The sequence below is a fragment of the Nansenia antarctica genome (genome assembly GCF_963989245.1).
Source record: "Nansenia antarctica genome assembly, chromosome: 1".
Lineage (NCBI taxonomy): Eukaryota > Metazoa > Chordata > Actinopteri > Argentiniformes > Microstomatidae > Nansenia > Nansenia antarctica.
In genome coordinates, this window is record NC_137674.1 from 78258980 (window position 1) to 78272544 (window position 13565).

General features: G+C 45.7%; 1 protein-coding gene across 1 annotated transcript in view; it reads left to right on the forward strand.

The window, feature by feature from the left end:
* The window catches only part of LOC308153227 (protein diaphanous homolog 3-like), a gene marked incomplete at both ends in the record, with an annotated part of 304860 nt that overhangs the window by 94374 nt on the left and 196921 nt on the right, over positions 1-13565 (forward strand). The window contains 7 exons of the mRNA XM_080526311.1: positions 177-251; positions 514-583; positions 1920-2056; positions 3106-3211; positions 10909-11019; positions 11574-11682; positions 12610-12736. Of these exons, the coding sequence (XP_080382437.1) occupies positions 177-251; positions 514-583; positions 1920-2056; positions 3106-3211; positions 10909-11019; positions 11574-11682; positions 12610-12736 (735 nt within the window). The remainder of the gene's footprint in view (positions 1-176; positions 252-513; positions 584-1919; positions 2057-3105; positions 3212-10908; positions 11020-11573; positions 11683-12609; positions 12737-13565) is intronic.

Sequence of the window (13565 nt, forward strand, 5' to 3'; positions counted from 1 at the left end):
TGTATGATGGTTATATTGTATGATGGTTATATTGTATGATGGTTATATTGTATGGTGGTTATATATGATGGTTATATTGTATGATGGTTATATTGTATGGTGGTTATATTGTATGATGGTTATATTGTATGGTGGGTATGATGCCATGTCAAACACTGTTCCTCTTGTCTCCACAGCTGGGTGCAGAGCTTTGGTCATGAGGGTCTGGGGCTGCTGCTGGACACACTGGAGAGACTGCTGCAGAAGAGACAGTATGGACACCTACTCTATTCCTGAACAACATGGCCTCGGCTCTGCTTTCCACGTTTACATGTCTCTGTCTGTTCTTAGCTGTGTTAGAAACGTGATGTTGACCAGGAGTCCAAGTCCAATTAAACTTTTTAACCTGATGTGTTTGGTGATGTCGTAGAAGGTCAACGTCCTCTCTGTGTGAGTGTCTTCTCAGTGTGACGCTGACAGGTCTTCTCACCGCTTTTTGTTGTTGTTTGTTTGTTTTTCTTCTCGTCCCCGCAGCCAAGAGAAGGTCGACAGAAAGAGTCAGCACAAAATCATACAATGCTTCAAAGCCTTTATGAACAACAAGGTAATTCCATTGACCCATGAATAGCCATTTCCTTTTCACTTGTACTAGATTGCCACAATAACAAATATTACTGTTTTGTCACCTAAACGGTCTCTTCACCCCACGCCTGCTGGGTTGCTCTGCTCCACTGAATGCCGTACTGCACACCCTTTCAGCAGCTCCACATTAGTGTGTGAGTGTGCATGTGCGTGCGCGTTTGTGCTCCCTCTGAACAGTGTGTGTGTGTGTGTGTGTGTGTGTGTGTGTGTGTGTGTGTGTGTATCCGCACGCACACACGCCCTCGGAACACTGGAGGGGGTTCGTGCTCTCTCAACCCAGGCTATGGCTCCTCTAATGACCTGGACGCCCCGGTCAGAGCCGCGCGCGTGCTTATCTGTGATGTTCCGTGTGATAGCCCAGAGCCTGAGGAGCAGGTCTCTTTCAAAACAGAGATGAAGATCACTTTTATCAGCCATGGGATCACATCACACACACTTCCCAAGGATCACCCCAGTCGGCCTATAGGAGGGCAGATCATACAGAAACAGAGAGGAGAAGAAGAGAGGAGACATCTAGCCCCCCCCCCCCCCCCCCTCCGCCTCCATTATCCACCAGCCCCTAGGCCGGTCTCAGCCTTCCTCCCAGCCCAGACCCCTCCCTGGGCATCTAGGGAGGCTCCCGCCCACAGAGCCCGGCACCTGGTGTTCCTCGCCAGCTGTCTCAGCCTCAACCCCCACACACACACACACACACACAAACACACACACAGAGCGAGTGGACGGCTCACCATTACCACACGTCCTTGGGCTCCCCAGCCCTCCAAATGTCACCCCTAACTGTGACCGCAGGGGACAAACAACAATCCATATTCATGTCCCCTTCCCCTCGATACGCTGCTTACCCCTGACCTTTCTACTGTGGACTAGCAAGACACTGCATCTTCTTTTACAAGTTTTTCTATCTATGTTGTTATTTTCTTGCTTTGCCTTTTCGCAGACAAGGCCTAGCTGTTATTGTAAGGATGTAATGATGTTGATATGCACAGTGGACGAGCTCATGGCTCCAGGCGATGAAAGCACCGTGCAGGGAAAAAAGAGCAGTTCTCCTCCCAGCTGAAAACATTCTCTATAATTTATTCAATCAGTCTTGTAATTACACCTCCCTCTAGATGAACAAGTCTGATTCAGGTAGGACTTGTCCTTAAGGCTCTGTGCTGTAGTGTCTTTAATCAAACGTGTCAATATCAGTGGATGGCTATCGTGCCATGGTCGGTCCTATGTGTGCATTTCCTAATGCAGTTGTGGTTGTTGTTGTTGTTGTTGTTTTTGTTAATTGATGTTGTCTCTGTGTATTCCAGTACGGACTAGAGCGGATCCTGGGGGAGGAGAAGAGCCTGGCCCTGCTGGCCAGAGCCATCGACCCCACCCAGCCCGCCATGATGACGGACGTGGTCAAGCTGCTCTCTGCCATCTGCATCGTGGGCGAGGAGAACACGTACGTGTTTGCTTCACGTTGTAGGAGCTAGTGCGTAGGGGCAAGTGCCTAGGCCGTAGCTTACTCCTCTCTAGCCTACAGTAATAATAATAATAATAATAATAATAATAATAATAATACATTAGACTTATATAGCGCTTTTCTAGACACTCAAAGACGCTTTAGACCAGTAGACAGGGTTCTCACCAAAGAACGTCAGAGGGCCGCTGCGCCTCTGTCGACTTGAAGCCGCCATGAGGTCAACATTTCCGAGCAAATTAAACTGATATTAAGCAATGATGGAGCAGTAATCTTTGATCGCCATTGACATTGTTGTTAAAAGCCAAAGTGAAAGCGTTGTGTTCTTCCGTTAATTGTTCCTCAGTTCATTTTGTGTTTTATAATCAAAAAAGCAATCCGACGCCACCTTCTTCAAAGATCCTGGAGAGAGCCCTGGTGTAGGGTACACGCTCTACCAGGAGAGAGAGGGCTAAATAGAACCAAATAAAACAAATAAAGCACAGCAGCAGTTACTCCATCGACAGTGATTGCCTTAACTAAAGTCCGACAGCATGAAAGTTAAACTGTAAAGAGGCTGAGTGCAATTGCTTATTGATCTAATCTGCCACAATGTGTTTGGTGGGAGTCTTCTGCATTAAGACCGGATCCCTCCTGAGTTGTTAGGATTCAGTGCATTGCACATCATCATAGCTGCTTTGTTGAACTGTCCTCCCACATAACGACATCTCTCCATATAAATGCAACATCACCTCATGTTAATCAAGTCACTCAGGAAAAAGTGTAATTCACTTTCCAACAAGAGAAACTCCACTAACAAATCAGCTACAGTAAAGCCCTACAGATGCGCTACAGAAAGCCTAATAATGTTGAATAATTCCATCATGAAAGCTCGCCTTGGCCAACAATAAAAGAAAGTTAACAGAAAGAGAGAGAGACAGAGTGAGAAAACAGAGAGAAAGAAAAGGAGAGGAGACAAATCCCCAAGATGAATGTGTTGCATTTATTCCTTTGCTATTTGTGCGCTGATGCGTTTCATTTTTCCCATTTAGTTTGGAGAAGGTCCTTGAAGCCTTCACCACGGCGGGAGAGCGTAGGGCCATTGAAAGGTTCAGTCCCATCGTGGAAGGACTCCGAGATCGCTCCGTCCAATTACAAGTAAGTGCACAGGGTTCCATATCTCGCCACCCTTGCCAATTTGTTGTTTTCAAAGCCAAAAAATAAACGAGAAGGAAAAATGTCTGTCAGGATAGGGGGTAGAACAGGGCAGTTTTGATGTGCAAAGAAATATTCATTCATGTGTTAAGTGTTCAGCATCCTCTTGTTGTTTTCAAAATGAATCTTTGCTTGATAATTTATTAAAATGTTTTATATTCTCTAAGGTAATAACATTCACGTAATATTTATCCTTGTTCATATTAGCTTAAACTAGTATGTACATGAATGAGCACATTTTATTTATCATAAATTAAGTCAAATTTATGCTTAGATTTGATTCAATTTAGTGAATTATAGCATTGATGGCATATACTTTTTTTGTATACTATGCTTATTAATTTGTTCCATTGTTTGTCACCTCAAGCTATGACATTGTTCATATCCTCCCACACTCCTCTCTCTCTTTCACACGTCTTCACACTCACCTCCATAAAACTACACATTCTGTTCATCTTTCACATCTCAACAAAAAAACGAATAATTCCTGAATGAATAAACAAGTGAACAGATACTGTACACATTAAAGATCCTTAAGGGCCCAAAACCATACAGTGCAACTCTACAGGAAGTCCTGTAAGTTTCTTTTCTCGACTACTACTATTACGATGCAGATATAACACTAAATTTATGGACAGTGTGTACGCCGATAATATGCATGGAACTTTTCCAGGATACATGGTGTACAGGTTTTTCGCCCTTGCTTGCTTGCTTTGCGCTGGTGGTCCTTGGGCCTCCCCTTGGGGGCCCCCGGCTGCCCCGTGTGCTTGGTCTGTTCCGCCGCCGGGGCACCTGCTTGGCCGTCCTTGTGCGGGGCCTTTGTGGTCTGTGCTTGCTTGGCTGGGCCGGGTGTGCTGGTGGTGGGGCGGGCTGGGTGTGTGGGGCGGCGGGGGCTCCCCGGGGGGGGGGGGGTGTGGGGGCCCACCGCTGGGTGCTGGTAGGCAAACTGGCTAGTAGTCGCTCTATGTGTAGAGGGCTGCAAGGGAATTTTCCTGGCTACATAGTGTACAGGTTTTTACTTTTGCCTGCTTTCGGCTCTGTCAGTATTGATTGATTGATTGATCGATTGACTGAGAATGTTCATTATGTGAAGCCCATTGAGTTGCATCTTGTAAGAAATGCGCTATACAAATAAAATTTGATTTGATTTGATTTACTTAAGAAAAAAGAAACAAAGAGAGAAAGAAAAACACACATCTGACATAATTCTAGCACATTCGCTTCCGCTCCGACCTACAGCCTGCGCAGTGTGGCTCCTCCAGGTGACAGAGAGACAGCTCTGCAGAGCTGTGGCGTTCCAGAGGTGAAAAGTATCTGGTGTAGCAAGTTGTACCGTGGTGATGTCATAATAAACTTGAAATAAATAATAAATAAACACAGTTTTTGTCTGGAGAAAGGGCTTTCTAAAATGTAGGGTCCTACCCTTGGTTTTCATGTTATTCCTGCCTGGGTTGTCTGAGGATTTGTTCAATGATTTTTGTCTTTCTGTCTTTGGTGGCTGCGTCTTCGAATCGTGTGTGATTGCAGGAACACAACAGCTAATGTCTGACACTGCAAGTCTATTTCAGGGGGTTTATATTATTATTAGGGAGGATGATGTTGTTGTTGTTCGGAAATTCAAGCTGAATTTCGCTGTGGTGGCCAGGGAGCTATTCCATCAACGTCGCTAAAGGAAAATCCAGGCTTATTTTGGATTAGTCTTGTGACAAACCTCCAGAGGAGGCAGATTTCCAACAAATGTATGCCCTGCTCCTTTTATGTCTGTGCATAAGGAAAATTATACATTTTGTGTATGTAATATATGCCCTTTAGCTGACTCTTTTATCCAAAGCAGCTTACATGCTAGTGAGTGCATACATTTTTCATTGTATATGGTCCCAGCGGGAATCAAGCTAGAAATAAAACAAGGTTAAATAATTTACAACAATAAAACACTGGCAAATACAGATGCATTAAAATACTAATAGTCAGAGAGAGGGGAGAGAGAAGGAGGAGGTAGGGGTGAGGAAGAGCGGAGGTGAGGGATAGCGGGGGTAGTGGAGCAGGGGTACTTGATGATGAGGCAGTGATGGGTTATGGGATGGGTGAGAGACGGTGATCAGCAGGTGCATTGATCGACTATGGTTCGATGCAGGATTTGTTTTAAAGCAGTGAGTGAGGTGAGGGCGGTGAGTTTGAGGGTGTTCTGTAAGGTGTTCCAGTCGTGTGCTGCAGCGAACCGGAAAGCGCTGCGACCGACAACGGTACGGGCTTTGGGGATGGTGAGTCGGACAAGATCACTGGATCTTAGAACGATGACAGGGCGGTGAGAGAGGTGCAGAAGGGATGAGAGGTAGAAAGGTGTTTTGCAAAGTATGGTTCTGTAGATAAGATGAAGCCAGTGACAGAGCCGTCTGCTGTGAAGAGATGTCCAGTCTACAAGGGTGAAAGGCGCACCAGTGGCAAAACAAATGGCGGAGTGATGGAGTGTGTCGAGTTTCCTGAGGGCAGACTGAGATGCCATCCTATAGATGGTATCGCCATAGTCGAATATGGGCAGGATGGTCATCTTGACGAGGGTATGTTTGGCTGCACGGGTGAAGGAGGCCTTGTTCCGGTATAAAAAGCTTAGGCGAGCTTTGCCTTTTGTCTGCAGGTGCTTTATGTGGGTGGTGAAGGAAAGGGATGAGTCCAGCCAAAGGCCAATGTATTTGTAACAAGAGACAAACTCCAGCTCGGAACAGTCAACACAGAAGATCTTAGGGGGGCTGCTGACACGAGGTCTCCGGTCGAAAAGAATGCACTTTGTTTTTTTGGTGTTGAGGAGAAGGTGGAGGCGATGAGCAGTCTTTTCAATGGAGGTGAGGCTGAGTTGTAGAGTGGAAGCCGCAGAGTGGAGTGAAGGGCCTGCACAATACAAGATGGTGTCGTCAGCATAAAGATGGATCTGGGATTTGCCAGCATCTTTTGCTATATCATTGATGTAGATTGAGAACAACGTTGGTCCCAAGATGGAGCCTTGAGGCACCCCTTTAGAGATGGTGAGATGGTCTGACAAGATATTTTCAGTCTTCACTTGCTGAACTCGGTCAGTTAGATAGCTGGCAAACCAGTTGCAAGAGTTTGTCGAGAGACCAATGTTGGAGAGCCTCTGTAGAAGGATGGAATGGATGACAGAATCAAAGGCCTTAGCTAGGTCGATAAAGGCAGCGATGCAGACCTGCTTGGAGTCCAAGGAAGTGAGAATGTCATCCACAACTTTCAAGGTAGCTGTGATGCACCCGTGGCCAGGCCGGAACCCAGACTGCATGTTGGACAGGATGTTGTTTGAGGCCATGAAGTGGCTGAGCTGTTTGAGAGCCAGCTTCTCCAGGACCTTGGCCAGGCACGGCAAGATGGAGATGGGCCTGTAGCAGTTGGGGTCGGAGCTAGAGCCACCTTTAAAGAGGGGAAAGACCAGCGCGGATTTCCAGTCAGGAGGAAAGACAGACAGCTCAAAAGACATGTTGAATAGCCGTGTGATGGGAGCGGACAGGTGCAGCAGCTTTCAAAAACATGGGTTCGAGCCCATCAAGGCCAGCAGACTTGTTTGAGTCTAGCTTGGTTAGCTCCTCTAAAACCTCTGAGGTCAAGACAGGTTTAAAGGAGAAAGCGTCACAGCTGGAAGGAGGAGGAGAATGTGATGAAGCAGCAATGGGGGGAGTAGCTGAGAATACATGGGCCGAGTTGACAAAGTGATGATTAAAAAGCGAAGCCATGTGAGACTTGTCAGTGACAACAATGTCACCAAAGGTCATTGCACTAGGAAGATGAGGGGAAGTGAGTTTGTTTTCCATGGCTTTGACCGTTTTCCAAAACATCTTGGCATCAGAGCCACAGGATGCGAATTTGTCCAAGAAGTAACTGGTTTTGGCTTTTCTGACAGCCTGAGTGCTTTTATTTCTACACTGCCTAAAGGCAAGCCAGTCAGCAGGAGACTGGGTGGAACGAGCTTTCCGCCATAAGGTGTTCTTCTGGCGGATCAACTCAGCCAAGTCATGGGAAAACCAGGGGCTGAAGCGATCCTTAATCCGTGATTTTATGAGTGGGGCGTGTTTGTTGATGATCTGATTAAAAGTCATCTTAAAATAGGACCAGGCGTCATCCACAGTGGAGACTGAATTAATTCGGTCCCAGTTTTCTGCTGCAACATCGTGGAGAAAGGCCCCCAGCTCAAACTTCTTCAGAGAGCGCTTGGTTACGATCACTGATGGTCGCTTGATTGAGGAGCCAGAGCGTATGCATGCAATGGCACAGTGATCACTCAGATCTTGACTGAAGACACCAGATTTATAATTAGAAGGGGCATTCGTAAGGATGACATCAATCAGCGTGGCAGATGAAGGGGATTTCTGATTGTGTCTGGTGGGCTCAGATATGATTTGGGAAAGGTTCAGAGCATCGAATTGCTGCGTGACTACGTCTGGGGGGTTGAACATGTCCCAGTTGAGATCACCCAGGAGGACAAACTCAGAGGAAACGTGTGGGGCCAGGAGTACACCAAGTGCAGTTAGGGTGCAAGCTGGGGCAGAGGGTGGTCTGTAGCAGACAGCGACAGAGAGAAAGAAATTGGAAGACAGTTTGATCCTTAATACTAGCAGTTCAAATTGTTTGGGGACAGACTTGGAAATTAAGATAGAACATTGCAGGTGGTCTTTAACAAACAAAACTACACCACCACCTTTGGTGGCTCTGTCCTGGCGAAAAATGTTGTAACCTGGTATGGAGATGTCTAGATTGAGAACACTGTTCTTAAGCCATGATTCTGAAATAGCTAGAACATCAGGAGTAACAGTGTGTGCCCAGGACTTTAGCAGGTCTAGTTTGGGTAACAGGCTACGGATGTTAATATGTAGAAAGCCCATAGACTTGCGATCACAGAAATCATTGAATGACAGGTCAGAGATGGCATGATCAACAATAGCTGGGCCTGGATTGGGATGTACATTACCAGAGATGAAAAGGATGAGGATAATCAAAATGCGACTAAGTATGGAGCCATAGCATTGCTTAAGATGATTGTTATTTTTCATGGAGGGTTTGGCATGGATTGGGAGAGGAGGGTCAATAAATTGCTGCAACAGTATGAAGGGATACAATGGAGAGCATGGCACAGACAGACTAGGAAGACATGTATTCTTTGTAATCCAGAAAGTGGAGACATCTCTGGGCAGTAGACTGAAATCCAGCGTGCCACCACCATAGGAAACTATGGCTGGCCTGTGTAAACGCCCGGGTGCAACCTCAGGAGATTGGGCCAGAGTGAGCAGACAAGTAACCAGCAGTGTAGGCCAGAAGGCCACAGGAAAATACATGCCAACAAACACCGGAACCAAACAAAAGTTACAGAAATTAGCAGTCCTCAGTTCAGCAAGCCAACTGATTGGCTAACTAACAAGTAGCTAGCAAGATGCTAACTTAAAGCTTTTAAATAGGGAATATCTAATATTTGTAAATAAGGAAAACATAATTTTGTGTCTGTAAATAAGGACAATCATTTAATTATGAGTACCGTACTGTAAATAGTGGATTTTAGTTATGGTGGAAGGTACCAAGGGCTAGTTTCCTGCTATCGACTGCCTATAATAATAACTATGTTTACAGATGTTTAGAGGGGGTGGAGGTAGAAGAAATCCCTCTGATATACACTAGGCATTTGTATCCATTAAACTTGAGCTGCAGGTTTAGTGGCCTTTGGTTATATTTTATTGATGCATTATAGGCGGTTATTATTTCCAGTTTGCTAATAGACAGCACTGATCCATTTTAACCCTATGCATTATTAACGCTATGTTCTGCTGTTATTGAGATTGTGTGTTCCCCGCTAGGCCCTGGCTCATATTTCCATTCTCCCAGGGCTGTGCTTGGCTCACGGTAAAGTGTGTTTAGGCCATGGCGGTAAATAGACTCACTAGGGACCACAGGCCTCAAGCACTTTGGAGTGACCCCTGAGAGGTGTGTGTGTGTGTGTGTGTGTGTGTGTGTGTGTGTGTGTGTGTGTGTGTGTGTGTGTATCTATCTATCTATCTATCTGTGTGTGTGTGTAACACTATTGAACATTCACATTCAGCTCAGATAGGGCTGGAGGCCGTGAGACAGCATTGATCTGAAAGTCCTTTAAATGGGGGCCCAGAGACAGGTTTTTATTCATGTTTTCAGGTGTGTGTGTGTGTGTGTGTACTGTATACAGAAGAGTGTGGAAACATATGTTTTTGTCTGTCTTCTAGTCTCCCATGCAAGTCTTATATTCTAATAAACTCAAACTAATCATAGACACCTAATGGAAGTGGAAAAAACGCTTGAATGAAGATTTACTTGAATCATTATTCACAGTCTATTTAGTATTCCCATCACCTCCAGTGATGAGAGTTACTATAGAGGTTATTTTTCAAGTGTTCGGGGTTGAAGAGTACAAGAAACAGGACCATCTTAAACGTCTAGGGCCAGTCTCCTGGACAGAGATGAAGGTGGTACTGTATGATAATGTGACCATGTCTACCTACGGGTCTACACACAGTGCTGCTGAGGAGACACCGGTCCCTGTCGTGTGTCCGCAAAAGTGAAAGTGACACTTAACAGTACTGCTGCTTCAGAAGTTGGTGCTGATGAACTAGGGATTCTGTGGCTGAATGAGGACAGTGATTCGATTCATAGATTATATTTGTACCAATATATATATTGACCGTCCAGACCAAAAACACAAGGTTAAAAAAAACAAGACATAAATAAGTAGTTGCGATATACCTTAGCTTCTCTTTAAGCGTAGTTCTGGACTAAATTCCACATTCAATGGGAAATCTCCATTGGGGATGAGAAATAATTATTCAACCATTCTATCATTATGACTCCAAGACAAAGTGCCACCTCTGTGTATCGTTAGGTACTACAGCCTCAGGTCTCGCCATCTTCCCCAAGGCCAGACACACATTCATATCCGCAGCTCCATATACCACGTGGCACTTCAGATAATTGCCAATATATAGCTGCTATGCAACGATAACTAGAGGTGCTTTTACTCGTCTGAATTGCAAATGAGGCCAAGACGAGACAACATCCTCTCTGCTCCCCCGCGCGTCACCATATACTGATTTCACACATGAACGGATCGGTTGCGGATCAATAATTGATTTGTCTGTGCGTTTGCTTGACTAGTTATAGAATACATCAGGATCGAGGCTAGTTCCACGCGAGAACTCCTCCTCCTCCTCCTCCTCACCACAATAACCACACTCTCATAGGGAAAGTGACGGACATGTTCCAGTAGAACGCTCCTGCCCTGGAATTGATGCAGCCAGTTGGGTATGCGCTGGTCTGCTGTTCTAGCATTAATATTAAAGACAACACTGAGGTAGTGACATTAAAAATAGACATACATTAGTGATGGTCTCTCCTGCTCTGCCGCCTCATTTGGAATGCATGCCCTCGTGTTGTTCACTAACCAAGTCCTGGATACACACAAGTAGGCACCGACCCACGTGTGCATAGGCTAACACACACACACACACACACACTCATACACACTCACATATACACACACACACACACACTTCCCAGAGCCCTCTCTCTCTGTGTCTCTCTCCCTCTCCCTCCCTCCCTGCTGACTGAATGTTATCTGTTTGTAGGTGGCCTGCATGCAGCTCATCAATGCCCTGGTAACGTCACCTGATGAGTTGGACTTAAGGCTGCACCTCAGGAACGAGTTTATGCGCTGCGGCCTGAAAGAGATATTGCCGGTAAGCGCCCCGTGGACTCGCTGTGTATTAATATTTAAATGAGTTGTCCACTTGAGTGAAATATTGTCGAACGCTCCAGTAAATAGTGAGCCAAATAATTGATGACGCCCAGAGGAGAGGCCTCACGCCTGAGTCAATGCCAGCTCCTGGGAACCAATCAGATCCAGCTGTGCTGCAACGTGTGGCATTGTCCCATCGTGGCGCATTTACCTTCTGCTAACACTGCCAGTAACACACACACGCACACACACATACAGGCCCAACCCTGAACTGTGTCAAGTCTTCTGCCTCAGTCTGGCAGGGTGGAGAGGGGTGTGTGTTTACACTAAGATCTTATTTATTCTTTAGTCCACAGGCTGGCATCCAGGCATTGATATCGTACAGAATAGGAAATGATTTGCTGCTCTGGAGAGAGAGAGATGTTCTATAATGGAGCAGGAGGATCTAATCCAACTTTCCAATGCCGTCCATGGTCCCCCCTCCTCTTCTCTTCCCCTCACTCTCTCCCCCTCACCCCCCCCCCCCCCCCCTCTCTCTCTCTCTCACCTGCCCAGAACCTGAGTGCTACCAGGAACGAGGCTCTGGAGATCCAGCTCAAGGTGTTTGAGGAGCATAAAGAAGAGGACATGCTGGAGTTCTCTCACAGGCTGGAGGACATCAAATGTGAACTGGAATATCCTTGTGAACATACACACGCACGCACGCACGCACGCACGCACACACACACACACACACACCATCCAGACTCATCCTGTGTCTTGATCTGTCGTTCAAGCCCGACCCTCTTATAATAGAAGGTTATACAGTAGCTAATGATGTGCTGAGCAGAAGATAGCAGGCCAAGCCAAGCCTGAGCCGGGCCCCTCGCTGGGGACATCCATTATTTAAAGTTGACCCGGCTGACCGCCCTCTTGCAAAACAAGCTTTTATTAGATTATTATAAAAAAAAATATAAGGATATCTTTTTTTTCTGAGTGGGGCAGTCCCACTCATATTTATCATTTTATTGGATAGAGATAGTGAAATTAGACAGGAAAGTAAGGATGTCAGCAGGTCATGGTCCAGATTCGAACCCATGCACATATATGTGTGCACTGTAGACCGCAGTGCTAGACCACTGGACCACCCCAGGCCACCTTTCATTAGATTCTAACAGCGTTTTTTCACCCAGTGCCACTTTATTTGATTCATTCCGTTCCATGCATTACAATGAGTCTGTCCTCTGATGTTCTATCTCATCATCTGTGAGGCCTTTGTCTCCTTCTTTCTTTTTTTTCTTTCTTATTATACAGGAAAAGATTAAACGTAATATTACTGATGTTAAAATGGGTTACATTTAGACCGGCCTGACTCAGTTCAAACTGGTTTACAGCAGGTTCCTGTTCTGCAGCACAAAAACAAAAAGACAGAATCACATAAACAATGCACAAAATAAAAGCAATCACAGAAGGAAGACAACAGGAACAGATAAACAACTACACAGCACTACAGAGTAGAAAGGAAGAGGACTTAAGGGAGTGAGTTAGATGGTATATGTGAGTGTGATCAGTGGTGGCAGGTGCAGTGTACAGTGGGTGGTGTGTTCCTTAGCGCACCGTACTGATGTAGGAGATGTGTTCAGCGTGCTGCAGAGCCTGGTGAAGGACAGCTCTGCTGAAGTCTATTTCCTGTCCATACTTCAACACCTGATGCTCATCCGCAACGACTACTTTGTACGGTGAGTCCCCGGAGTAAACACACACACACACACACACACACACACACACACACACCATTCACAGTGCTCTCCCAGGATGTTAGTGTTGCTCTGCTTTCTACTCCCTCTCTCTCTCCCTCGTTTTATCACCCTCATCTCTCAATTATCCTCCTTTTTCTTGTCTGCTGTTCTAATCCTTCATCCGCATCTCTTCCTCTCCCTTCCTCTTCTCTTTCCCCATCCTTTTCTCCCCCTCTACTCCTCCTCCTAATCATCCTCCTCCTCGTCTTCTCGAGGTGGGTGTTTGTTTTCATCATCGGTCTGAATGAAATCTGGGTTAATTGTCAAAACAATGGATACCGTCCTGCCCTGTATACTGTAGCTGCCGTAGTCATACAACACACACACACACACACACACACTCACACACACACACTCACACACTCACACACACACACACACACACACACACACACACACACACACACACACACCTGATATGTGACGGCAGCTGGTGAAAGGGCGAACAAGTTGGAAACCGACTACATCTTCAGACTTCAGAAAAATTTAGACCGGAAAATGTAAGCTCATTTGTGGGTAGTGACTTAATTTATTTAAAATCACCTTTAAAAGAGCATTGATTCAAAAGGCATTGTTTTACTGAAACATTGTTGAAAATCAATGACACACTCGCTAGTCAGAATATTGCAATGCATTGGATTCAGTGAGTGGCATTTTTCAGGAAAAAAATCGGAACATTTGGTCAGTTGTCGACTTGTTCCCCTTTTTACCAGCTGTCGTCACATATAACGGCTTATGAAACCTCCACACCACCATGCAACACGGGGGA